Source organism: Oryctolagus cuniculus, chromosome 3 (genome assembly GCF_964237555.1).
Source record: "Oryctolagus cuniculus chromosome 3, mOryCun1.1, whole genome shotgun sequence".
Classification (NCBI taxonomy): Eukaryota; Metazoa; Chordata; class Mammalia; order Lagomorpha; family Leporidae; genus Oryctolagus; species Oryctolagus cuniculus.
In genome coordinates, this window is record NC_091434.1 from 117,134,993 (window position 1) to 117,159,689 (window position 24,697).

Sequence of the window (24,697 nt, forward strand, 5' to 3'; positions counted from 1 at the left end):
GATGGGAGGGAGCACAGATGGAGGACGTGTCTTGGGCAGAGCCTACTCGGGATGGTCCAGCTTGCTAGCAAATATGGGAGAACCCATGTGGAGGCCTCAGAGTGCCTCCTCTCCCTCTCTATCCGGGCAGAGCTGTCCTGGCCCAGCCCCTGGTCTTGCAGACATTAGGGGAAGTGAACCAGTAGGTAGATCTCTTTCTCTCTCTGTCTCTGTCACCCTGCCTTCCAAATAATTAATCTTTTTTTTTTTTTTTTTTTTTGACAGGCAGAGTGGACAGTGAGAGAGAGAGACAGAGAGAAAGGTCTTCCTTTGCCGTTGGTTCACCCTCCAATGGCCGCCACGGCCGGCGTGCTGCGCCCGGCGCACCACGCTGATCCGATGGCAGGAGCCAGGTGCTTATCCTGGTCTCCCATGGGGTGCAGGGCCCAAGTACTTGGGCCATCCTCCACTGCACTCCCTGGCCACAGCAGAGAGCTGACCTGGAAGAGGGGCAACCAGGACAGAATCCGGCGCCCTGACCGGGACTAGAACCTGGTGTGCCGGTGCTGCAAGGCGGAGGATTAGCCTAGTGAGCCGCGGCGCCGGCCTCCAAATAATTAGTCTTAAAAAAGAAAAGATGCATGGAAGTAGTATGCATGCTTCTATATTAGCACATTAAGTAACGAAACTCAGGGACATGGACATGGACAATGCCTACCGTGGTTTCACAATAGTGCTGAGTTTTAAAAGTATTCGGAGACTCCTTATGATTAAATGATGCGCCGATACCGGTCACGTGACGTAGTATTGGTGACGCGCCCACAGGCACTGTGGATGCTCCTGTGGGTTGTTGTTTGCCTGTATGCTTGCCTGGAGCTGCACATTTCGGCTAGAAGTTGGTGGCGATGCAAATGCAATCTTTCCCGTCTGAGTGTGCCCAGGTCCAGGGTTTCCTCCACGTCCATTCACATCACAGGCTCCACCAAGGAGATCCTGGGGGCACCAGCCTGTCTTAGGGCCCCCTTCACGGCCCTGTCTCATCCTCCATCTGAGACACAGCGTGAGAGGTCATGTTCTAGAATGTAAGGTGAAAGCCAGCACAGGAACCGTGTTTCTTTTTCCTGTCATCCAGACAACACCCAGTGATGGGCAGGTCACAGTGCTTGGTCACTCCTGGCTAATGGCCCCCTGCTTTTAAAAAGAAGTGTGGCACTGCCTACCACTGGGCGCGGCATTCCATACCCTTCTTCTCCAGAACCCTCACTCCTGCCAGTCTGTCCCCAGGAGATTTGTTCAGCAGGAGGGACGGGGTGAGGGGCCCAGGGGTCCTTTCCCCTCCTCTTCCTGAGTCTGTGCCCTCAGATCGTCCCCCTGGTGCTGGTGCAGGGTAGCTCTCAGTGAGTACCTGCTGGGTGAACCTTTGGCCACTGTGCCATTGCACTGGCAGAAGGAAGGAGGGGAAGGAGGGCTGGCCCAGGAACCCTTCACCAACCAGGTGCCCGCCTTCTCTTGCAGCCGCTGCAATGCCAGGAGAGATGGACAAGCCACTGATCAGCCGCTGCCTGGTGGACAGCGATGGCAGCCTTGCCGAGGCCCCCAGCGAGGCCCCCAGAGTGGGCATCCTGGGCAGTGGGGACTTTGCCCGCTCGCTGGCCACACGCCTGGTGTGCTCCGGCTTCAGCGTGGTCGTAGGAAGCCGCAACCCCAAGCGGTCAGCCGGGCTGTTCCCCAATGCGGTGCAGGTAACTTTTCAGGAGGAGGCTGTGAGCTCCCCGGATGTCATCTTCGTGGCTGTGTACCGGGAGCACTACTCCTCGCTGTGTGGTCTTAGTGACCAGCTGACCGGCAAGATCCTGGTGGACGTGAGCAACCCCACGGAACAGGAGCATCTTCGGCACCACGAGTCCAACGCTGAGTACCTGGCCTCCCTCTTCCCCACCTGCACCGTGGTCAAGGCCTTCAACGTCATCTCTGCCTGGACCCTACAGTCTGGCCCGAGGGATGGAAACAGGCAGGTAGGTTCTGGGGCAATAAGATGTCCTACTAATAAATATAAATGGCACAATTTCATTGAGGACCATTAGTACACCTCACTTTCTACAGTAGCATCTCCATGTCTCCATCACTGCACAGTTCCATTTTACAGAGCAGGAAACTGAGGCTGAGACCTGTTAATGATCTGACCTTCTCAGAATCCCACAGCTGGTGCACTGGGACTTGAACCCAGTTCCTGTGGCTCTGAAACCCATGTTCTTTCAGCTGTGGCAGCTGGGTTTCCTACATTGATGGCTTCTTACTGTCTGGGATTGAAATTGGGCTCAGAAAGTAGTTATCTTTTTTTAAAGATTTATTTATTTGAAAGTCAGAGTTACACAGAGAGAGAAGTAGAGGCAGAGAGAGAGAGAGAGAGAGAGAGGGAGGGAGAGGTCTTCCATCCACTGGTTCACTCCCCAGATGGCCACAACAGCCAGAGCTGCACCAATTCAAAGCCAAGGAGCCAGGAGCTTCTTCTGGGTCTCCCATGCGGGTGCAGGAAGACCCAAGCACTTGGGCCATCTTCTACTGCTTTCCCAGGGAGTTGGATCGGAAGTGGAACAGCTGGGACTCGAACTGGTGCCCATATGGGATGCTGGCACTGCAGGCGACAGCTTTACCTGCTACGCTACAGCACCAGCCCTGGAAGTGGTTTTTTTGTTGTTGTTTTTATTTTTTTCTTAATATCTACTTATTTGAAAGGCAGAGGGAGAAGGAGAGAGAGAGAGAGAGAGAGAGAGATCTTCCTCCACTAATTCACTCCCCAGTAGCTGTAACTCCCCAGTAGCTGTAACAACCTGACACCAAAGCCAGGACCCAGGAACTCCATATGTCTTCTATATGGGTTTTAACTCCAAAAGGCCACTTGCATTTTCCTGGAGGAAGAATGCCAGACTTGGCTTGTGTGTAAGAAATTCAACCAGTAAAGTTTGTCCCTGGTGCCAGGCTGATCGAGAGTGGGAGAGTGCAGAGGTGCCCAGTAGCTCCTCGCTGCAAGGCCTTAGATGCAGGCTGCATCATGGGACTCGTGTGTCCACCAGGAGCAGTGGGCAGGTGTTGAGTGCAGGGCCTGGAGGAACTGGAGCAGGCAGGTGGCTGGCTGGAGAAGGCTTTGAGGTGGAGCCTCCTCATGCCAGGCTCTTTCCAGGCAGAGAGAACAACCTGCAGAAGTGAGAAACAAAGCTCCCGGACCTCAGTTTCCTCATCTGAAAAATGGGTGCAATTGTACCTACCTGCAGGCTTGCAGCAAGGCTGAGGCATCCTATGGGTAAAGCCTGGCACACAGTAGGTGTTCAGTCAGTGTTAGGAGACCAGGCGGACCCTAGCCGTGTCAGCAAGGACTATGGAGTACTGGGAGATTGTGGGGACCCCAGTGTGCCTGCATGGAGGGTTCATGGGGAGCAGTGGCTTTCCCAGGACGCCTTGGGGAAGACCTTGTGTGTTGGCTGATGGCCCTGTAACATCAAGGGATGTCATGGGAGGGGATATTTGCACTGAGGGATGGAGCTACAGCCACAGCTGCACATGCTGAGCCACACACAGAACCCTGTTGCTAAGCAACTCCCAGGGCATGTGTTTCGTTCCCAGGGTCCCTGGGTGGCTGCCTTGATGGGCATTTTGCTGAGGTTGGTGAACTGAGCAAGAGACCCTGTTAATGGCTTCTCTCCTTGAGTAGTGGGCTTTGCTGAGAGTGCTGGGCCAGAGCCTGGAAGACCACAGCAGGGTGAGCCAATACCCCAGCTCACTTGGAAAGGTCCCTGCCCCTTTGGGGCCTCTATTCCTTCAGTTGCTCAGTGAGGACTTTGGCTCAGGTGCCCGCCGAGCCCTGCCCTCGAGTGACGCCCCCCATCTCACCTCCTCCCAGGTGCCTGTCTGTGGCAACCAGCCGGAAGCCAAGCGTGTGGTCTCAGAGATGGCGCATGCCATGGGCTTCATGCCAATGGACATGGGCTCCCTGGCATCAGCCCGGGAGGTGGAGGCCTTGCCCCTGCGCCTCCTCCCGGGCTGGAAGGTGCCCACCCTCCTGGCCCTGGGGCTCTTCGTCTGCTTCTATGCCTACAACTTCGTCCGAGACGTGCTGGAGCCCTACGTGCAAGAGGGCAAGAACAGGTTCTACAAGCTGCCCGTGTCCGTGGTCAACACCACACTGCCATGCGTGGCCTACGTGCTGCTGTCGCTGGTGTACCTGCCCGGCGTGCTGGCGGCTGCCCTGCAGCTACAGCGGGGCACCAAGTACCGCCGCTTCCCCGACTGGCTGGACCACTGGCTGCAGCACCGCAAGCAGATCGGGCTGCTCAGCTTCTTCTGCGCCGCCCTGCACGCGCTCTACAGCTTCTGCCTCCCCCTGCGCCGCTCACACCGCTACGAACTGGTCAACCTGGCCTTAAAGCAGGTACACACCCCACGCCCTCCTCCCACCCTTGTCCAGAATCACTGTCCAGGTACCAGGTGGGTCAGCACGCACAGGTGTGCGGCTGTGTCGGACGTGGAGCATGGATTCTGTCCGGATTGGGCGTTGTCTACCTCCATCTTTTGGTTTGAGAGGCAGAGGGACAGACAGAGATGGGGAGCTCCTGTCTGTTGGATTCCTCCTCAAATGCCCTAATGGCTAGGGCTGGACCTGAGCTGTAGTCTGAAGGGGAGGCCTTGCTGGGTAGGGAATGGGTGAGCAGGAGCCAGGCAGGTGGGGGCGGGGCCAGGGGAGCATGGCCTGCAGAGTCCAGGCCTCTGGTGGGAGCTGGCACGTTGCAAAACAGCCAGCAAGCTCAGCGGTTGAAACCACGCTTGGGGGCCTTGAAGGCCAAGGAAGGGAGATTGAGAGGCAGCGAAGGGCTTTGAGTGGAGGCGTGTTGGAGCACCTGCTGTTTTCACCAGCTGAGGTCAGGCAACAGGATCACGGGCCAAACCTGGGAGACCACAAGGAGGCTGTGCCTGAACCCACACGTGAGGCGGTAGAGGCTGAGAGTGGGTTGTGAGAGCAGAGGAACAGGAAGCTACTGACAGCATATTTTTTTTTTTAAGATTTATTTATTTATTTGAGAGACAGAGTTATAGAGAGAGGGAGAGACAGAGAGACCTTCCATCTGCTGATTCGCCACCCCCCTAATGGCCGCAATGGCCAGAGGCAGGCTGACCCAAAGCCAGGAGCCAGGAGCTTCTTCCGTCTCTCCCACTCAGGGGCAGGAGTCCAAGCACTTGAGCCATCTTCCACTGCCTTCCCAGGTGCATTAGCAGGGAGGTGGATCGGCAGTGGAGCAGCCAAGACTCGAACCGGCGCCCATATGGGATGTCGGCACTGCAGACAGAGGCTTAACCTGCTGAGCCACAGCTCCAGCCCCACTTGATGGCATATTTTGAAGCTAGAGTACCTTGACTCACTGATAGCAAGGACAGGGTGCTCAAGAATGACTGTGGGTTTGTGGTCGGAGCACCTGGGAGGGCAGAGGGCCCATCAGCTATGGGGAGGGAGGCAGGCTGCAGGATCGAATGATTTGGGTTTGGGGTTTTTATTTATATATTCATTCATTTCTCAAAAACCCACATGGTGCTCTTGAGCCAGCAGGATTCCCAGGAGGTGGAGGGCTGTGGGGCCGCACCAGGCTGGGAACGTGGGTGGCATGACGTGGCCCCTGCACCCATGGTGACAGACCAGCCCTAGTGCTCGCTCCCGGCTCACAAGCCCAGGTCTGCAGCAGCACTGCCCTTCGTTAAATAACAAGACCCCAACCTTGGACTTCCATGTCCACGGTCAGTGCACGGGTCCTGCCCAGTCCAGGGCTCAAGTCACATGGCAGGTGTCCAGTGGGATGCTTGCACGCACCCCACACCCAGTCCCAGCCAGGGGCGTCCCTGGAGCTCCTCCCATTCCTGCCCACACATTCCCCGCAGCCGTCCCCTCGGAGGGCCGGGCACTGGGGCTCCGCTAGCGAGGCTTGGAAACAGCAGCCCCCCCCCACAATGGGTTCCTGCTCCCCTGCCGGCAGCTTCTCAGCTGCCCTCAGCCCTCCCCACCCACGGACACCTGGCGTCACGGCTTCTGTGGGCTCAGACTTTCCCAGCAGAAGGGAAGAACCACAGACTTCGGGCACAGAAGCAAGTTGCCTTCTGGAACTGAGCAGAAACTACAGTCACGCACCCTTAGAAAGAGCTTGCTGTGTTCCAGGTGCCACTCTAAGCGCTTTGTGTGCCCACCCTGAATTCCCTTCGCTCTTATCTCATCCCATGCGTATAGGCACAGAGAGGTTGAGTGACATGACCAAAGTCACACAGCCAGGAAGTGTCAGAGCTGGGATTCAGATCCAGCTATTCCCACTCCATATCCATGGCTCTCTCCAGGGAAGGTAAATCCAAAAAATTAACAGTGGGGTAAATGCACTCGTTCCCTGAGCACCTGCTCTCCCAGGTCCCCTGGCCACGGAAAGGAGTAAGAAAGATGCAGCCGGTCTTGGCTCCTGCCGCAGCTGGAACAGTGCGGCGTGGGGGCTGCTGTCCTGCAGCCTCACTGCGGAGCACAGAGACCCCGACCTTGGGCAGGTCCCCAGGGCCCTGTGTGCACAGCAAGGTCTCTCCTGGTGCTGGTGTCTTTGCTGCTTGGAGGATATTTTCTCATTCACTTTTATAAAGAGCAGACGGCTCAGCCAGAGGCTCCATGGGGCTCCTCAGGAGCCGACGGTACAAGGACTGTGCCCAGGAGGGAGTGGATCTGAGTGGGGGCGCCCAGCCCTGTGTGTGGGAGCCCGTCTCTGAGCTGGCAGTGGTGGGGAAGCCGGCAGTACCCCCACCCCCCAAATCCTGCCCCTGCCTCCCTCACAACCCAGTGCCTTTCTCTAATTTCTCTGCCTGGCCAAGGCTCTCTTGGATTTTGTGTGAACCCAGTTTTGGTTCGATGCAGGCACCAGGGCACAGAGGGGCTCAGGGGAGCTCATTTCCCCTGCATTCAAAAGCCCTCTGGGGCCGCAGGCACTGGTGGGTGGTGCCAGGCAGCTACCCCTCCCCATCTCACTACACACACACACACACACACACACACACACACACACGCACATGCCAGGCTGCTGGGGGTGTGTCTGGGGAGACGGCAGAGATGGGTTCAGCTTGGAGACGTGAGCTGCCCCAGTGGATGCCTGGGCACCCAGGCTGTTCTGCCTGGTGGTGGCTTTCCTTGCCTCCCCAGGATACACCCGCCCTGGAATGCCCCCCCCCCCACATGCACACGCCCAGCCCCAGCCCTCTGGGAAAGGGGAGCACCTCAGCTTGGACACAGCGAGCCCCTCCAGGAGCTGCTCAGAGCACTCACGTCTGCAGAGTTGGCGGCATGGCCATGCCGAGCTGCAGAGCAAAGCTTGGAGAGCGAGGTGGGCAGCTCGGTGATGACGAGCAATAGCTGGCATGTGGACGGCGCTTTCTGATTGCTGTGCGGGTCCCTGGGGCTGCGTTCCAAGATGGAAATCAAAGATCGAGATCAAAGCCTGTGTGCTGCTCTCCAGTTCCCCTCGCCCAGATCTCATCTGCGTGTAGCTGTCACTGAACATGCCGTTCTGAACCACGTCACTGCCCACATGCCTTCGTGACCCCTGCTGTCCTTGGGAGACCCCTGGCTGGGAGCCATGCTGCCTCCCAGCCTCACCTCCCCCACTTCCCTGGTGATGTGTCCCACACGTGTTCCGTGTGGTTCTCTAGATGGGCAGAGCTCATTCCTCGTGGTGTGAGATACCCACCCCAGCACACCTTGGAGCCTGGCAAGTTCCCGTTCCACCCACGGGCCGGCGCTGTGGTGCAGCAGGCTGGGCCGCTTACTGGAGCGCTGGTTCGGCCCCCTGCTAATGTACCTGGGAAGCCAGCAGAAGATGGTCCAAGTGCTTGGGCCTCTGCCACCAACATGAGATGGCCAGATAGAGTTCCAGGTTTCTGGCTTTGGCTTGGCCCAGACCTGGCTGTTGCAGCTATTTGGGGAGTGAACCAGCAGATGGAAGATCTCTCCCTCTCTCTGTCTCTCTGTCTTTCAAATAATAAACCCTTTTTCAGTTTCTTTGTTAACTTTATTTTTATTTTTAGGTTTTTTATTTCTAGTTTTTAACAGATTCAGTATAGTTCATAGATAGAATTCTACAATTTTTTAAATATTTATTTTCTATTTGAAAGTCAGAGTTACACAGAGAGAGGAGAGGCAGAGAGAGAAAGAGAGAGAGAGAGAGAGAGAGAGGTCTTCCATTCGATGGTTCACTCCCCAAATGGCCACAACAGCCAGAGCTGCGCCGATCCGAAGCCAGGAACCAGGAGCTTCTTCCGGGTCTCCCACGTGGGTGAAGGGCCCAAGCACTTGGGCCATCTTCTACTGCTTTCCCAGGCCATAGCAGAGAGCTGGATTGGAAGTGGAGCAGCTGGGTCTCGAACCAGCGCCCATATGGGATGCCGGTGCTTCCGGCCAGGGCATTAACCCGCTGCGCCACAGCACTGGCCCCAGAATTCTAGAATTATAATGATACTCCCTCCCTCCTTCCCTCTCCCTTTCATTTTTCTCTTTCTTTAGCTTTTGAGATAGCATATTTTTAATGCGCATTATAGTCAAGGGCTTAATGCACCACCAAATAAAAAGTTTAGCAAGTAAAAAGCAAAAGGACCCTACTGACCTCTGCCAGCAGGTCCATGGTTCCTGACAGAATCCCAGCATGTGTTTGTTGAGTGACTGACTGTGAAATTGGCCACCACGATACCAGTACCAGGCACTTATTTCTTAAGATGAGTGCATGTGAAGCTTGGGGCGAGAACAAGTGCAGCTGCCGAGCTGTCACCAGGAACAGCAGCGCCAGCCGCCTGGGAAGCCCCGCCGTGTGCCTGTGAGAGAGACACAGCCGTGTCGTTAACCACAGACAGGACCGTCCATGGCTTTGTGACCACCCTCCAGCGGCAGCATCAGCCCCAGCGTCCAGGCTTGGGCACTGCGACACAGGCTGCGCCTTCAGCCCGCTCTGCTCCGGGCTGGCAGGTGGTGGGCACCCCTCTCTTCCCTGGAGATCGGCCACACTGGTCCTCCCAGCCCTGGATCCCACAGCGACCAGCCTGCCACCTGGAGGGGGAGGAAACCCCACACCTGAGTGCCAGCTTCCAGCTGGAAGTGATGAGCTATCTGGTCTACCTCACAGGGGCATTTGGCCTAGCAGTTAAGACTCCTGAAGTCCACATCACAGTGCCCTGGGTTCAATTCCCAGCTCTGGCTCCCAACTCCAGCTTCCTGCTAATGCAGACCCGGCTAATGCAGCTGGGGTGGCTCAAGTGTCTGGGCTCCTGCCACCCACATGGAAGCCCTGGATTTCATTCCTGGCTCCTGACTTCAGTTGGAGCCCTTTGAGGAATGAACCAGCAGATGGAAGTCATCTCTCTCTCTTTCTCACACGGCCTCGGCAGATAAATGAATAGATAAAATTTTTAAGAAGTCTACATCCCAGGTGGCCAGGTAGGTGTGCCGCTGCTCGCTGGGGAGCTCTGGGTGCAGTGCCAGGTGGGGGACAAATCCCACATGTGATTAAACGTGGCCAGGGTCCAGGCCCTCCAGCAGGCTGCTCGCCGTGCACGGCTCCCCTGCCTACCTCTCCCCCTCCCCAGCATCCCTGCGGAGTGGCAAAGCTGAAGGAAAAAAACAAGACATTTGCAAGGCGCTGTGCTGTGCGCTAGAATCATCCACAGCCCGACTTGTGACATTAACTGCCTGATCCTACCGAGACGCAGACAGCAGTGACTAATGAAGTGCCGCCAGGGGAACAAACACCCCGGGCGGAGATGAGTTACCCAGCAGAAGTTGTTAGCGCTGCGAGGAGTGAGTAAGAGCCGGGCCGCCGTGATGGAGGGCTGGCCGCACCATCGGGGGGGGGGGGGGTGCCAGCTTCCGCCACGGCAGGTGCACAGGCCGAGGCAGAGTCTCAGCACTGCCTAATCCACATCGCTCGGCTAGAGAAATCAGGGTTCCTGTGACTCGTGGTCAGGACAGAAAGAAGGGGGATCCTGGGGCAGTTAAGATGCCGGTCCATTTTGGAGGGCCTGGGTTCGATACCCAGCTCTGGCTCCTCACTCCAGCTCCCTGCTAATGTGCACCTCGGGAGGCAGCAGGTGGTGGCTCAAGCAGTTGGGTTCCTGTCACCCATATGGGAGACCTGGATTGAGTTCCTGGCTCCTGGCTTCAGCCCTGGCTGGGGGCTGTTGTGAGCAGTTGAGGGGTAAACCAGTAGATGGCAGTACCCTCTTTCTCTCTCCCTCTCAAATCAACAAATAAAAATTTTAAAAAGTAATACTTGTTTCTAAAGATTTACTTATTTGAAAGGTAGAGTTACAGAGAGAGGGGGGAGAGAGAGAGAAAGAGAGATTGAAAGCCAGAGTTACAGAGAGGGAGAGAGAGACAGACAGACAGAGGTCTTTTATCGCCTAGTTTGCTCCCCAAATGGCTGCAACGGCCAGGGCTGAGTCAGGCTGAAGCCAGGAGCTACATCCAAGTCTCCCATATGGGTGCAGGGGCCCAAGCACTTGGGCCATCCTCCCCTGTTTTCCCAGGCATTAGCAGGGAGCTGGATCAGAAGTGGAGCAGCCGGGACTCGAACCTGTGTCCATATGGGATGCCAGTGCTACAGGTGGTGGCTGAACCCACTATGCCACAGCACCAGCCCCCAAATACTGCGTTTTTTAAAAAGAAGAAGGAGCAGACTCCTGGTCCTTTGTGACTCACAGACCCCGACATTCGTGAGCCCGCCCTAACATAGACTCAAGACAATCGTTTTTCCCGAATTGCAGAAAAAAGCGCCGCAGGAGTTTCTTTCCACTTCCTCTCTCATAAGCTCTTGAGCTGTTTTTTGCTCAGCCCCTGGTTTCCTCTGTTAATATTTTTTCTGGTAACTGGGCTTATGTTCTAAGACTTCCTCAGAAGCCCCATGTGGGTAAGACTCAGGAAGCAGGGTCGTGCCTCTCGGTTTCTCGTGGCGGCGCCGTCTTGTCCTGTGGAGAGAATCCCAGTACCAGCGTGTCCTGGTCTTTCTCAGCCAACACCCGCACGGGCAGGAGCTCTGCCACCTGGGCCTTGACCTTGACCCCAGCTCAGCCTCCTGCATGCCCTGGGCCAGGGAGGACAGGGGCCCAGGAGCAGCTCAGCTGTGGGCACTCGGAGTCCTGTGAGAGCTGCTGTCCAAGGAACTCTGCAGCCTTGGACCTTGGCACACAGTAGGTGCAGCCTCGGACCTGGCACACAGTAGGCGCTTCAGAAGTGCTTGCTGAGCTCCATGAGTGGGTGTGTGACTGAGGCCTGGCGGCAGGTGAGCCAGAGCTGTGTGCCTCAGACAGAAACAGACAAGTGTGCACAGGGTCGGGGAGAGAGGGGGTGTCCCAGGGACTTGGGATCAGGAAATGTGGGAGGGTGAAGTCAGTGTCAACAGGGTCTGCTTGGGGGACCTGGAAGCGGGGCCCAGGATGAGGCCAGCTGGGAGGGGAGGCGGTCGGCAGGGGGTGAGCCCGACAGCTTCTGTCTCCTGTCCTGGGCTGCAGCCAGCAGCCCGTGGAGTGAGAGTCGTGCTCTGTGGGACTGTGTAGCCTGTGGCTCTCTGACTCCCTGCTCTGGTTGGCCATTCCCCAGGCAGATGTCCCCAGCCACCGAGAGCCCATGTCTGCAGAGCCACCCCCCGAGAGTCCTCATCCCATCTCTAGAACCCACATGTGAAGTGGGGAAGGGCCTTGCCTCGTTTTCTTTGTCTGTAAAATGGGAGAACGGGGACCTCTACCTCATGGGGTGCTGGTGAGGATTAAGTGAGTTAGTGCCTGGAGGGGTGGATGTTTGGCACAATGGTGAAGATGCCACTTGGGATACCCACAACCCATGTTGCAGGGCCCGGGTTCGAGTCCTGGCTCTGCTCCTGATGCCAGCTTTTAGCCAGTGTGCGACAGGTGCTGGATCGAGCAGGCGAGTCCCTGCCATCCACGTGCGAGACCTGGGTTAAGTTCCCAGTTGTTGGCCTTGGCCTAGCTCAGCTGTGACTGTTGAGGGCATTTGGGAAGTGAAGTAGCAGATGGGAGCTCTCTCTCTCTCTCTCTCTGTCTCTCTCATCCTTAAGTGGTGCTCGCCCACATCCTAGGGCCCCACCAGCCTTTGCCAGGCACCTTATGGTTTTCCTTCCATCCATGCCAGGTCTTGGCCAACAAGAGCCACCTGTGGGTGGAGGAGGAAGTCTGGCGGATGGAGATCTACCTCTCCCTGGGCGTGCTGGCCCTCGGCACGCTGTCCCTGCTGGCCGTCACCTCGCTGCCATCCATCGCAAACTCACTCAACTGGAGGGAGTTCAACTTCGTTCAGGTAAACTCCATCTCGCCTGCTAGTGAGCATGCGCAGCGGGGCCCTGGCCGCTTGTCACGGACAAGCCTCTGTCCCTCCCTCTGTGCACTGCCTCCATGGGATGCTGGGGCCAGGGCCCGCCCAAGTCTCAAAATGAAGGGCCTGCCTGGGGCAGGTTCATCCTTCTGACGCTGGGGAAGCCAGAGAACAGAACATGGGACACTGAGTCATGCATCCTGTTTCCATAGTTCTTGATCTCCCTAAACAAATCCAGTGCACACTATTGCAGGACCTCTGCTGGTCTGGGTGGGACTTGGTGAGCTGGGGAATGCGCCTAGCTGGTCTCTAGACTGCTGGATTCACGCAGGGCGAGTGGGAGGGGAGCATGAGGAGCCCGCTGACCAGGGATGCGACATGGTCCTTTCGCAAAGGACAGTGCAGAGCAACAGGAGGTGTGGGGGCCAATAAACTGGAGAAAAGATTGGCTTCCTGGTGGGCGGGTCCAAGGCATTAAAGCACCTTAAGTGCAGGGACAGATACAACGCACAATTGACAGTTTACGTAAAAGGTGAGGAAATCTCTCTCTCGTGCGCGCACACACACACACACACACACGTGGGCATTGTTCAGGGGTACAGGGGGCCAGGAAGGGAAAGAATGGGGGAGGGAAATAGAGAGAGAGAGAGCCCCTCCCAGTTGGAAAGGAGAGTGGTTACATGGCACCTCCCTTAGGTCCCAGGTAGAGGGAGCTACATCCTGGGAAAGAGGTTATTTGACTGACAGGTAGGCGGAGAGGACTCCACAGGGCCAGGGGAGGTGTGGCTCCCAGCGGGAGGCCCTAATCTAGCTCCTTCCCTTATCCCTGCATCAAAAGACCCCAGAACCAATAAACCTTTGTTAACCAGACTTGTGGGAGCACCAGCACCCCGGCACCCTCCCTCTCCTTTATCCCCAGATCACAGCTCCCCCCCCCACCCCGCCCCCAGCACACAGCTGCTGGTGGCCAGAGGGTCCTCATGCATTTGTTCACTCAGCAAACATTCCTGCACCCAGACAGCAGGCAGGCGAGGCCTGGGATGGACGCGAGGGGACAGGCGGAGCCACGTTCCGATGACAGTGACCTCCGAGACATTGCTTACAGTTCTCTGGCATTTCCCGCTGCTCTGCACACCAGGAGAGCCGTCAGTGTTGGTGGATTAACTTATCCGCTCCTGGGATGGCAGCTGAGTAATGCCGGATCCTGCCTCGCATTGGATCAGGGCGGAGAACAGTTGTCCTGCCCACTCCCACTTGCAACGGAGCATCTGCAGAGTGTCGTCTCGGTGCAGCCAGGACTGAGGGGCAGTGAGAATGTAGTGCTCTCATGCAACCCAGTCATGGCTCCTAACTGGGGGCCCTTACCCTACCTTGCAGCAACACACGGTCGGGGTTGCTTGTTTCGTTAGCACGTGTCTATCTGTTCATGAATCTCGCCGCTTTGCCCCTCTCCGAAGGCCCCTGGAGGGGTGCTCCGGCTGACAAGTGCTAGCAGAAGAAGGGCAGAAAATGAATGCGATTTAGCTGCCACTAATCCCCCTGGGTCTCGCACCCAAATCTAGGATTTTCCTGTTCCCGGCTGGAGTCTCCTGGATACACAGTTTGTCCACAATTAGAGCAGGGCCGTAGGCTGCTCCCCTCGGCAGCAGGCTGCTCCCTTAAGCAGCTGGAGATTACATGCCCCGGCTCAGGCTGCTGGAGAAAACCGGGGGATTTGATTCTGTTAGCAAAAGTGACTGGGACCCCGCAGCTGCGCTCTGCTTTACACAGTGAAGGGTGAAAATGAAAACAGGAGAGTCCTCTGCCCCTGCAGGAGTTAGGTGGGTAGAAAGGCAAGGTTTTATTTGCAGAAAACAAACATGCCTGCACAGCAGCCACGAAACCCAACCACTGTGTCTCCCCGCAGCACAGATCTGGAAGAGGCACCATCGGCACCCGGGGGCCCCGCTCTGCCCACTCAGGCCCTTGTTCCATGACCAGGGGAGCTCCGTGTCCCCTCCCGGAGCCTCAGTTCACACTCCTGAAAAATGGAGGTGACGCTCTACAGGGATTTTTGTGGCACCACAGCAAGAAGTCATGTGTAAAAGGAAAAGAGACGGCATTTTGCTGTTACACCTAGGGGACTGGCCTCGTGTTCGCATTATCCCTGGCTAAGCTACCCACTGCCCATTCTGAGTTCAGTGGAAGGTTGTAGTCATCCAGTCATCCAGGCCAGGGTTTGTGAACTGCGGTAGACACACACTAGTGGGTCAAGCATTTTATTTTATTTTAAAAGATTGTATTTATTTGAAAGTCAGAGTTACATGGAGAGAGGAGAGGCAGAGAGAGAGGTCTTCCATCCGCTGCTTCACTCCCCAATTGGCCACAAGGGCTAGAGTTGCGCCAATCTGAAGCCAGGAGTCAGGAGCTTCTTCTGGTCTCCCATACAGGTGCAGGGGCTCAAGCACTTGGGCCATCTTCTACTGCTTCCCCAGGCCATAGCAGAGAGCTGGATCGGAAGTGGAGCAGCCAGGACTTGAACCAGTGCCCATAGGGGCTAGGGGCACTGCAGGCAGCAGTTTTACCCACCAAGCCACAGCCACCCCAGGGTCAAGCATTTTAAAATGAGACAATAGAATGGCACTGGAGAGTGTTTTGCATGTGGTTAGGATAGGTCTTCTGTTGTTTTTCTATCAATTCTATAGTTATAAACACACTGGGATACTTGCCTGTCTCCTGGGCTGTAATGAAATACAGTTTCTTTTTTTTTTTTTTTTTCAAAATTTAATTTATTTATTTGAAAGCCAGAGTTACAGAGAGGGAGAGAGAGACAGACAGACAGAGGTCTTCATCTGCTGCTTCACTTCCCAAATGGCTTCACTGACCAGGGCTGGGCCAGGCTGAAGCCAGGAGCTTCTTCTGGGTCTCCCATGGAGTGCAGGGGCCCAAGCATTCCAGCCATCCTCCACTGCTTTCCCAGGGAGCTGGATTGGAAGTAGAGAAGCCAGGACTCGAACCAGTGCCCATATGAGATACCTATGGCCGCAGGTGGAGGCTTAGCCCACTACGCCACAGGGCCAGCCCCCAAAATGCAATTCTTAACTGCAAGCCGCCATCTGAAAGGCTGGAAGCTACAGAGCACTCAGAAAAATACGGGTACCCTGCCCTAACCCGCATGGGTGTCTCTGCAGCTGCCTCCTGACCCTTAGGCGCCTGTGCAGCTGTACCCAGCAGACCTGGCTGTCAGTCCCAAGACCCCACTCACCTGTCCTGCTCCAGCAGACACGATTCTGAGCCTCTCAGAGCTCCAGTCTGTCCCCCTTGCCCCTGGCCACTCATGTAGTTGTCGGGAGGATTTGAGCTGGGCAGGGGCAAGTGCAGGGGGTATGCCCACGCTCACTCACGGCCCGGTGATTCCTAAGGGAAGCTGTGGCCTTCTCCCGTGAAGGGGGCATGGCCAGCGAGGAGCAGCCCAAGGAAACTCAGCCAAACAAACACAAGCATAGCAACCATGATCACTGGGAGCCGGCTGTGGGGCTGGCCGTGGCGCTCGGGGGGGCCTGGGCTGGCCCCTGTCCGCAGGGACTTCCGTAGCCAAGTGCGAGGATTCCAACAAAGACAGGACTGTGCTGGCCATCACCCTTTTCCTCCCGAGGCTGTTTGCAAAGCTTTGAATGTGGGTGTGTTATGTCTTTGGACATTCTTGTTTGACTTGGGCTCTGCTAAGCACTCCTAATTCAGCCGGTTAAATACCATTTGATTTCCAGGTCAGATATTTCACCCACGCCAGAGCAGCTCACCGGCACAGAGGAACTAGTTCGCAGCACAGAGCACATTCGTTCCACTCCAGAGTTAGAGGCCCCAGCTGGGACCTTGGCCACCTCGGCCGCTACCTGTGATAATGACAGAGACCAGCCTGGCCCCAGCTTCGTGAGCCATCGACCAGAGCCCCTTCACGCCACAGTAATTGAGCACCGCTAGCAGCGGCCACCGACCCAGCTGTTGCTTTTCTTGCTAACGAGCTTGCACGCAATAAAAATGGCCCTTGCCTGGGAGGTTATTAATTGCCCCCACTGACAATCCCTCGCCCTCTTTTGGCCTCCTTTGGCTGCTGTGTGATGTACAAATCATTTCCAAGGAGAGAGAGTCTTAGGGAAGCAAACTTGCCCAGAGTGTCCGGGCGTCTCCCAGTGGGACTGTGAAGTCACAAGGCCCTTTGTTGTTGACTAGCCCTTGGCCGGCAGCCCTTGCTATGAACCCTTGGCCCAAGGCTGGGGCTCCCTGCTGTCTGCACTGGGTGTGTGTGTTGGGGGGGGAGTGGGTCTTGGGAGGCAGAGTGATGCAGATGTATGAAAGGGAGGGGTGGACTTGCTGCCGGGTTCAGGAATAGCATCCCCTCGCTGTCCCCATGCAGGGTCATGCATGCCCAACACAGTTCCTCACTCTCCTGACCAGGGGCTGGGGGATGGTGGTCCACGCAGGGGCCGCAGGACACGGCGCCCAGGGGTGTAGTCAAGGCCTCACGAGAGCCACCAGAGCCGCTTCCTAAGCCAGAGAGGGTTGCCTTGTCTGGGACGCCCCTCTCTGCCAGGTGAGGACACCCCGAGGCCCTCAGTGGGTCTTGGTCTGAGGAACAGGTGGGCCCAGGCACCCCCAGTCCCCTGACCTGGGCTCAGGAACCCTGGTACGCATCTCACCCGGCAACTACAAACACCTGGGTGACGAGTATCCCCTAAATGAGTGGCTGAGTCCTGGCTGCACGTTAGCATCATTGGCTGCACCTTAAAAACAGGTGCCCAAGCCTCACCCCAGACCTCTTACTCTGAGTTTCTGGGGGAAGACATGGGCATCTGTGTGTCTCAGGCTCCCCCGGTGACTTCAGTGTGCAGCAGGTTTGCAAGCAGCCTCCTGGGACTTGGTGGTACAAAGCACTCACCAGCCCCGCCCGTCTCAGCCGCCCCGGCAACTCTACAACGATAGAGGCAGGAGGGCCACCAGTTTGGGGACTGATAGACTGTTGGAGTGACTGATAGACTGTTGGAGACTTAGCCCCCATGGTCACGCTGGCATCCTCTCAACCCCAGTTTTCCATCATGAGATCAGAATGGAGAAAAAGTCAGTGAGACCCAGGTCACAGGAAATAAGTACATTTTTTAAAAAGATTTATTTATTTACTTGAAAAGCGGAGTTACAGAAAGAGAGAGAAAAAGAGCTTCCCTCTAGTGGTTCACTCCCCAAATGGCCACACTGGCCAGGGCTGGGCCAGGCTGAAGCCAGGAGCCAGGTGTTTCATGTGGGTCTCCCACTCAGGTGCAGGGGCCCAAGTACTTGGATCATCTTCCAATGTTTTCCCAGGCACATGACCAGGGAACTGGATCAGAAGTGGAGCAGCCAGGACTTGAACCGGCACCCGCATGGGATGCTGGCATCCCGGGCAGCAGCTCAACCTGCTATGCCACAGCGCCAGCCCCAGAAATATCTAATTCTTGATGGTCACTTCTGGAAGTGACTGGGTTTCTCTACAGGTGACTCACAGTCAAAGGAGCTTGTATTTGGATGCTGATTGCATTTAAGTCACCTACCAATTAACCGTAGGACAGCAGGAGCCAACCAGGTTTCCCAGTAGCCATGTATAGCCAGCATGTCAGAAAGAATGGAATGAGAACCAGACATGGCAAGGAAAGATGGAGACTGGGGATCTTGTTGGCTTTGGTGTCTTACTGATGTTGTATATGTTTAAAAATTTTTTTAAACAGAGAGACATCTTCCATGCTCTGGTTTACTTCCTAAATGGCCTTCATGGCCAGGGCTGGGCCAGGCCACAGCCAAGAGCCTGGAGCTCCATCCCTGTCTCCCATGAGGGTGCAGGGACCCAAGCGCTTGGGCTGTCTTCCACTGCTTTCCTAGGCCATTAGCAGGGAGCTGGATGGGAAGTGGAGCAGCCAGGACTTGAACCAGGGTCTATATGGGAATTAGCACCTTAGGCGGCACCTTCAGCCACTTGTGCCAGACAGATGTTAATCTGTGAAGTCACAATTTTGGTAATGCTGGCAGATACCTGTCGCTGCAATATCCATTAAAATAGACACAAAACTGGCCAACAGTTTTTAAACTTCTTGGAAAGCCTTAAAATCATTGGGCAGCCACCAGAAGTGCAAACACCAGCTAGGGGAAGAACATCGCTATCAAGTGCACACGAATGGGGGCCGGCGCTGTGGCTCACTTGGTTAATCCTCCGCCTGTGGCGCTGGCATCCCATATGGGCGCCGGGTTCTAGTCCCAGTTGCTTCTCTTCCAGTCCAGCTCTCTGCTGTCCCAGGAAGGCAGTTCGGGATAGCCCAGGTGCTTGGGCCCCTGCACCCGCGTGGGAGACCAGGAAGAAGCACCTGGCTCCTGGCTTCGGATCAGTGCAGTGCGCCGGCTGTAGGCCATTTGGGGAGTGAACCAACCGAAGGAAGACCTTTCTCTCTGTCTCTCTCCCTCACTGTCTATAACTCTACCTATCAAATAAAAAAAATCTTAAAAAAAAAATGCACGCAAATGGTTCAGTCCTTACACAGCAACAGTGTAGAAGCATCATTCCCATTTTACAGCTTGGGTGACTGAGGCTCAGAGTTTATTTAGGTCCCCAGTAGTAAGGTTGCACCTACAGGAAGGGATAGACCTGAGATCTGAACCCAGAGCCCTGAGTCCCAAAGCCAGCAGAGGAGCAGACCAGCTGTGGTTGTCATCACCCGGCCTCATTCCAGCCCTCTCTCCCTCCACAGTCCACGCTGGGCTTCGTGGCCCTGGTGTTGAGCACCCTGCACACGCTCACCTACGGCTGGACGCGCGCCTTCGAGGAGAGCCGCTACAAGTTCTACCTGCCACCCACCTTCACCCTCACGCTGCTGGTGCCCTGCGTCGTCATCCTGGCCAAGGGCCTCTTCCTCCTGCCCTGCCTCAGCCGCAGACTCGCCAGGATCCGCAGGGGCTGGGAGAAGGGCAGCGCCCTCAAGTTCACGCCACCCACAGACAACACCCCTGTGGAGAAGACCAGCCACGTGTGAGGGGCCACACGGGCCCCAGAAGGGGGCCTGTTGGGGTTGTTTTTCCTGGACAGTGCGGGATGGCGTCCTTGCACGTGGATGGGTGGTTTGCGGTTGGAATTCTTGGGACACACACGTGTGCGGTGCTGTTCACATCGACACACGGCTGTGTGATGCTGGATGTACATATGTTTCCTACAGAGAGCAGCATAGTGACTCTGCTTAGCTGAAAAGTTGCCTCCCTGAGAGTTCACCTTGTAGGTTTCAAAGCCAGTGTCAGGAGAAGAGCAGTGCGTTGCACTCTGTACAGAAGAGGCTTTGGCTTTGATGCATCCGACTCACCCCTGCCCCTTTTGCTCCCTCCCCAAGGCTTGTGCAGACCTGGTGCTCTAAGGGGGCTGGGAGGGCAACAGCCCTGCCTGGAGCCCACCCCGGTGGGCGGGATAAAGTTGACCTGGGCAGGGGCAATGGGGGTGGGGGGCACTTCCTCCTTCCTCCACCATGGGCAGCAGCGGGAGGCTCAGGACCTGCAGAGGTGCAGGCACCCAGTGGGCCTGGAATCTGTGCCTGCTTCCCTGTGTCTGGCTTTTGTTCTAATGCTTCCTGAGCTGGGGAGGCACTTTTCCTCCTGAAAGTCAGAAGTCACCATAGAGCCTGCAAATTGATCCACCTGTAGGAGTGTGAAGTCCCCCTCCCGGCCAGAGCGCGGTAATTAGCGCTGGCTTGAGGGCAGGTGTGATCGCTCTCTCTCTCTCCATTAGGCTGCTGGATGCCTTCTCACCTTCCCGTCCTTGGTGAGAACATCACCCGGCAGGCGCAGAGCAGACCCTTTAGAAAGCAGGCCGGGGCTGGGGGCGGGGGGGTGGGGGGGACACGACAAGAGACTCCCTCCCTATCAGAGCTGAGCCCTCTTCCTGGACCCTGCCCTTGGTGGGGGGGGGGGGGGTGCAAAGTCAGCCTCGTGGGGAAAGAATGGAGACCCCTTCAAGTTTCATCTGCCGCCACTGGGCAGAGGTATACCCGGAAAACCACCCCGGCTCCAGGTCCCCGCTCCCGGGGTGCAGTCGGCCCTGATACCCGTGGGCTCGTTCTCCACGGTGCGGTCTCAGTCCCCATTGTCAGCTGTGATCTGAGAGTATTGCTGTTCATCTGGACTCTTCCAGGAGAGAATGCGAACGTGCATAACTTCCTTCCAGGATATGGTTATCATTGTTCCATTTCGTTAGGAGTTACGGCTCAGCTTTTCTGGTGCCTAATGGATAAATTAAACTTCAGCCTAAGTCTGTATAGTAAAAACCATAGTATACATAGGATTCTGTACCGGCCCCAGTGCCAGGCGGCCCATGGCGGGGGTTGGGGGATGGTCTTAGAACGCATGCGCATGCCCATGGGGCCAGCACTGTGGCGGTGCCGGTTAAAACCCCAGCCTGCAGGGCCAGCATCCCAGATGGGTGCCTGTTCGAGTCCCAGCTGCTCCACTTCTGATCCAGCTCTCTGCTATGGCCTGGGAAAGCAGTAGAAGATGGCCCAAGTCCTTGGGCCCCTCACCCACGTGGGAGACCTGGAAGAAGCTCCTGGCTCCTGGCTTTGGATCAGCTCAGCTCTGGCTATTGCAGTCATTTGGGGAGTGAACCAGCGGAATGGAAGACCTCTCTCTCTCTCTCTCTGGCTCTACCTCTCTCTGTAACTCTGTCTTTCAAATAAATAAAATACATATTTAAAAAAAAAAAAAGAACGCATGCCCTGTGGGCATGGGGCTCTACTGGATTATATTGCAATAAGCAGGGAGGGTCTTTCCCACTGAAGCTCCAGAGCTCAAATGCTACCGCCCCAAAACACAAGAGGCGGGACCACACCAGGGCCTCAGGATGTGTGTCTTCTACCCCCTGCAGGGCTCCTCACCAATCTGGGCTGAACTGGCTTCACCTCCCCCACTTGGAGCAACAGCTGTTCCTGGGGAGCCCGCCAGCCCCGCAGGGGCAGGGTGATTTGCCACCCAGACACCTTTGAACACAAAGAGGTGGGGTGCACATGGGTGCCCTGGGTCAGAGGCCTCTGTTGATGGGATGCAGAGACCGGGGCTGGGGCTGGCGGAGGCAGAGCAGACAGTGCTGGGAGGGGCCAGGCTCATCTGGGGAGCACAGTTAGGGTCCTTCTGTGAAGAGCAGAGGGGAGGCCGGCGCAGCAGCTCACTAGGCTAATTCTCCACCTTGCAGCACCGGTACACCGGGTTCTAGTCCCAGTCGGGGCGCTGGATTCTGTCCCGGTTGCCCCTCTTCCAGGCCAGCTCTCTGCTGTGGCCCAGGAGTGCAGTGGAGGATGGCCCAAGTGCTTGGGCCCTGCACCCCATGGAAGACCAGGAAAAGCACCTGGCTCCTGGCTTCAGATCAGCACGATGCGCCGGCCGCAGCGGCCATTGGAGGGCTCTCTCTCACTGTCCACTCTGTCTGTCAAAAAAAAAAAAAAAAAAAAAAAGCAGAGTGGAAAACAAAAGCCCACACAGGGGAAAACAAAAGCCCGTGGCAGGGAGGGAAGCAATGGTTGAGGGGAGGCTGGCTTTCCACCTGCCTCGCCAAGGCTGACTTACAAATTGGCCCTGGTGGAGCATCCGCCGCAGGCAGAGAGCCTTACTGAGAAGTGGGTAAGCAGAGGTTTTAGCACCTGCTTGGCTCACGAGGGCCCGTGGATCTCCTGCTGGTGAGAAGCAAGGAGAACATGGGCAACGCACACCCACCGATGACGCCAACGCTGGTGAGTGCTGGCTGCCCGCCTTCTCCCACCCTCCCTGGACTCATGCCAAGCCATAGCAGAGTCCCCTCCCTCCAACCTGAGGTGAGTGGCAGGAGGGGACAGGTGGGGCAGAGGGCCTGTCAGCTACAGCCCATGAAAGGCAGGAAGGCCGTGCACTTGACCCTGACCTTGTGTCTGCTGCCGTTCTTCCCTACCTCTCCAGACAGCTGGACACAGCAGCAGCCCCAGCAAAGCGAGTCGCTCCACACAGCCTGGGCAATTCCCTGCGCCTCTGGCTGCAAACGTGCCTCAGCCCCTGTGCTCCAGAAATCCTAAATGCCACGGTCTGGGATTGGTGTTTCAAGTCAATGCCGTGTAATGTGGTTTTTGTATTTTGTGGTTTGTGTATTTTGGTTTTTGCCCCCTTGTCTGAGAAGACACACAAACAGCTAACCTCCCGTGAGTGTCAGGCACCACGAGCCCTCTGATAGGGGCCTGCTGTTCACTGGGCAGCGTGCACGGTGTTGGGGCTGCCATGGTAAACACGATCTGTGCAGGGCCCCGGTGCCAGGCCAGGGAAGAGGAAATGGGCAAGGTCCAGGGGACAAGGCCGGCTGGGATGCATAGTGGTAGGCTTTTTGCCAGGATAACTGAATGCCCGGAACAAGCTATTTAGGAAGGGGAAAAAGATGGACTCACCATCTTGGAGGCTCAAGTTCAAAATAGGCTGGCCCCACTGGCGTGGCCTCTGAGGAAGGCGGCAGTGGGGGAGTTGGAGCATGTCAGAGGAAGAATCACGTGGCGGGCCAGGAAGTAGAGAGCGTGGCTGGGCCCAACTCAAGCTGACCTCTGGCAAGCACTGCCCCCAGCAACCCAAGGCCCTCCCAGGAGGCTCACCTGCTGAACATCACAATTGGATTGTTTCTACCCTCTTAATGCCAATAACATAGGACTTTAGGGTTGCCTATCCCCTGTGAACCGAACCAGTGCCCTGCTGACTTGCCCATAACTTGCTTCCCCTGGCATGATGTCCAGGCCGCCCATGCTGTTACAACCTCTTTGTCTTTTATTATTTTTAAAAATTTATTTACTTATTTATTTATTTGAAAGGCAGAGTTACAGAGAGAGAAGGGGAGACAAAGAGAGGTCTTTCCTCCACTGGTTCACTCCCCAAATGGCCACAGTGGCTATGACTAAGCCTGGCTGAAGCCAGGATCCAGATGCCTCTTCTGGGTCTCCCATAAGGGTACAGGGCCCCAAACTCTTGGGCCATCTTCCGCTGCTTTTCCCAGGCACATTAGCAGGGAGCTGGATCTGAAGTAGAGCAGCCAGGATGTTGGTGCTGCAGGCAGTGGCTTTACCCGCTGTTCCCTCTCTTTGTCCTTTTTAAAGGTAGGGGATGAAGCCGGTGCTGTGGCAGAGCAGGTAAAGACTTCCCCAAAGAAATAACTGCGGCCAAGAAATAACTTCACTACGAAAACGTTCAAGGCAAAGAAAAGCTTGTGCTTATAGGTTGGCTTTGCTACCCTGTGTCCCCCTCTATTTAATGCTGGCGGAGTCAGGTTGGCAAGGAAGTCAGGAGACGAGGGGGAGATGCCTCCTGGGAAGGTGGATCACGAAAGAACCAAGCAGTGCCCAGAACAGCTCACAGCGGTGGAAGACAGGAAGCTACCGCTCAGCTCCTTGCTAAGTTGAGCTTTTCCCAAAGCAGTGACGCTGACCTGTAGGAACAGAAGGTTTTGTGTCCTGGGTCGCTTCTCTGCCCTCGATACACAGAGAACCCCGGCACCACTGGAAGAGAAAGGCTTAACACCATCAGACCTACACCGACTTTCTAACAAAGGTTTTTGCTCACTGAGATAAAATTTGGAGATAATACAGTCTATCCATGCATATAATTTTGTAGAATCAATTTAAGGCCTTAACTGAAACATAGAGTAGGAATAAAGATGAAGAAACTTACACTAAAATATGCCTAGGAATATAATAGCAATAATAAAGATAATATTAATAATCTTAAACAAATAAGGTTTTTTAAAAATATTTATTTATTTATTTGGAAGGCAGAGTTACAGAGAGGCAGAGAGAGAGAGAAGCCTTCTATCCGCTGGTTCACTCCCCAAATGACCACAATGGCCAGAGCTGCACTGATCAGAAGCCAGGAGTCAGGAGTTTTTTCCAGGTCTCCCACGTGGGTGCAGGGGCCCAAGCACTTGGGCCATCTTCTTCTGCTTTCCTAGGCCATAGCAGAGAGCTGGATGGGAAGTAAAGCATCCAGGACTCGAACTGGCACCTATATGGGATGCCTGCACTGCAGGCGGCGGCTTTACCCGCTACGCCATAGAACCAGCCCCAGTAAGTTGGTTTTAAGATAAATACAATGACATTGAACTAAACATTGTTGACTCTTTTGCTTTTAACAGACATTTTTAAGATAAAGGCTAAGAGAGAGTACGTGTATGTGTGTATATGTGTGTATGTGTGTGTATGTATATGTGTGAGTGAATGTGTGTATGTGTGTGCATGTGTGTAGATCTGTGTATGTGTGTATGTGTGTGTGTACACATGCTTAACTGTTGAGCGTTGTGGAGAAATCAAGTTGGGTGAA

The 24,697-nt window shown here is 55.8% G+C and overlaps 1 protein-coding gene across 4 annotated transcripts in view; it reads left to right on the top strand.

The window, feature by feature from the left end:
• STEAP3 (STEAP3 metalloreductase) overlaps nt 1-24,485 on the top strand; it is a 43,564-nt gene extending 19,079 nt beyond the window's left edge. For 3 of the 4 annotated variants that reach the window (XM_008258478.4, XM_008258479.4, XM_002712380.5), the window contains exons 2-5: nt 1,495-1,994; nt 3,878-4,405; nt 12,173-12,337; nt 19,099-24,485. In XM_008258478.4, coding sequence (XP_008256700.3) covers nt 1,495-1,994; nt 3,878-4,405; nt 12,173-12,337; nt 19,099-19,380 — 1,475 coding nt within the window. In that variant the 3' untranslated portion in view covers nt 19,381-24,485. Of the gene's footprint in view, nt 1-1,494; nt 1,995-3,877; nt 4,406-12,172; nt 12,338-16,098; nt 16,412-19,098 lie in introns of those variants that run through there. The other variant, XM_017342792.3, reaches the window with a different exon arrangement.
• The last annotated feature ends 212 nt before the right edge of the window (nt 24,486-24,697 follow it).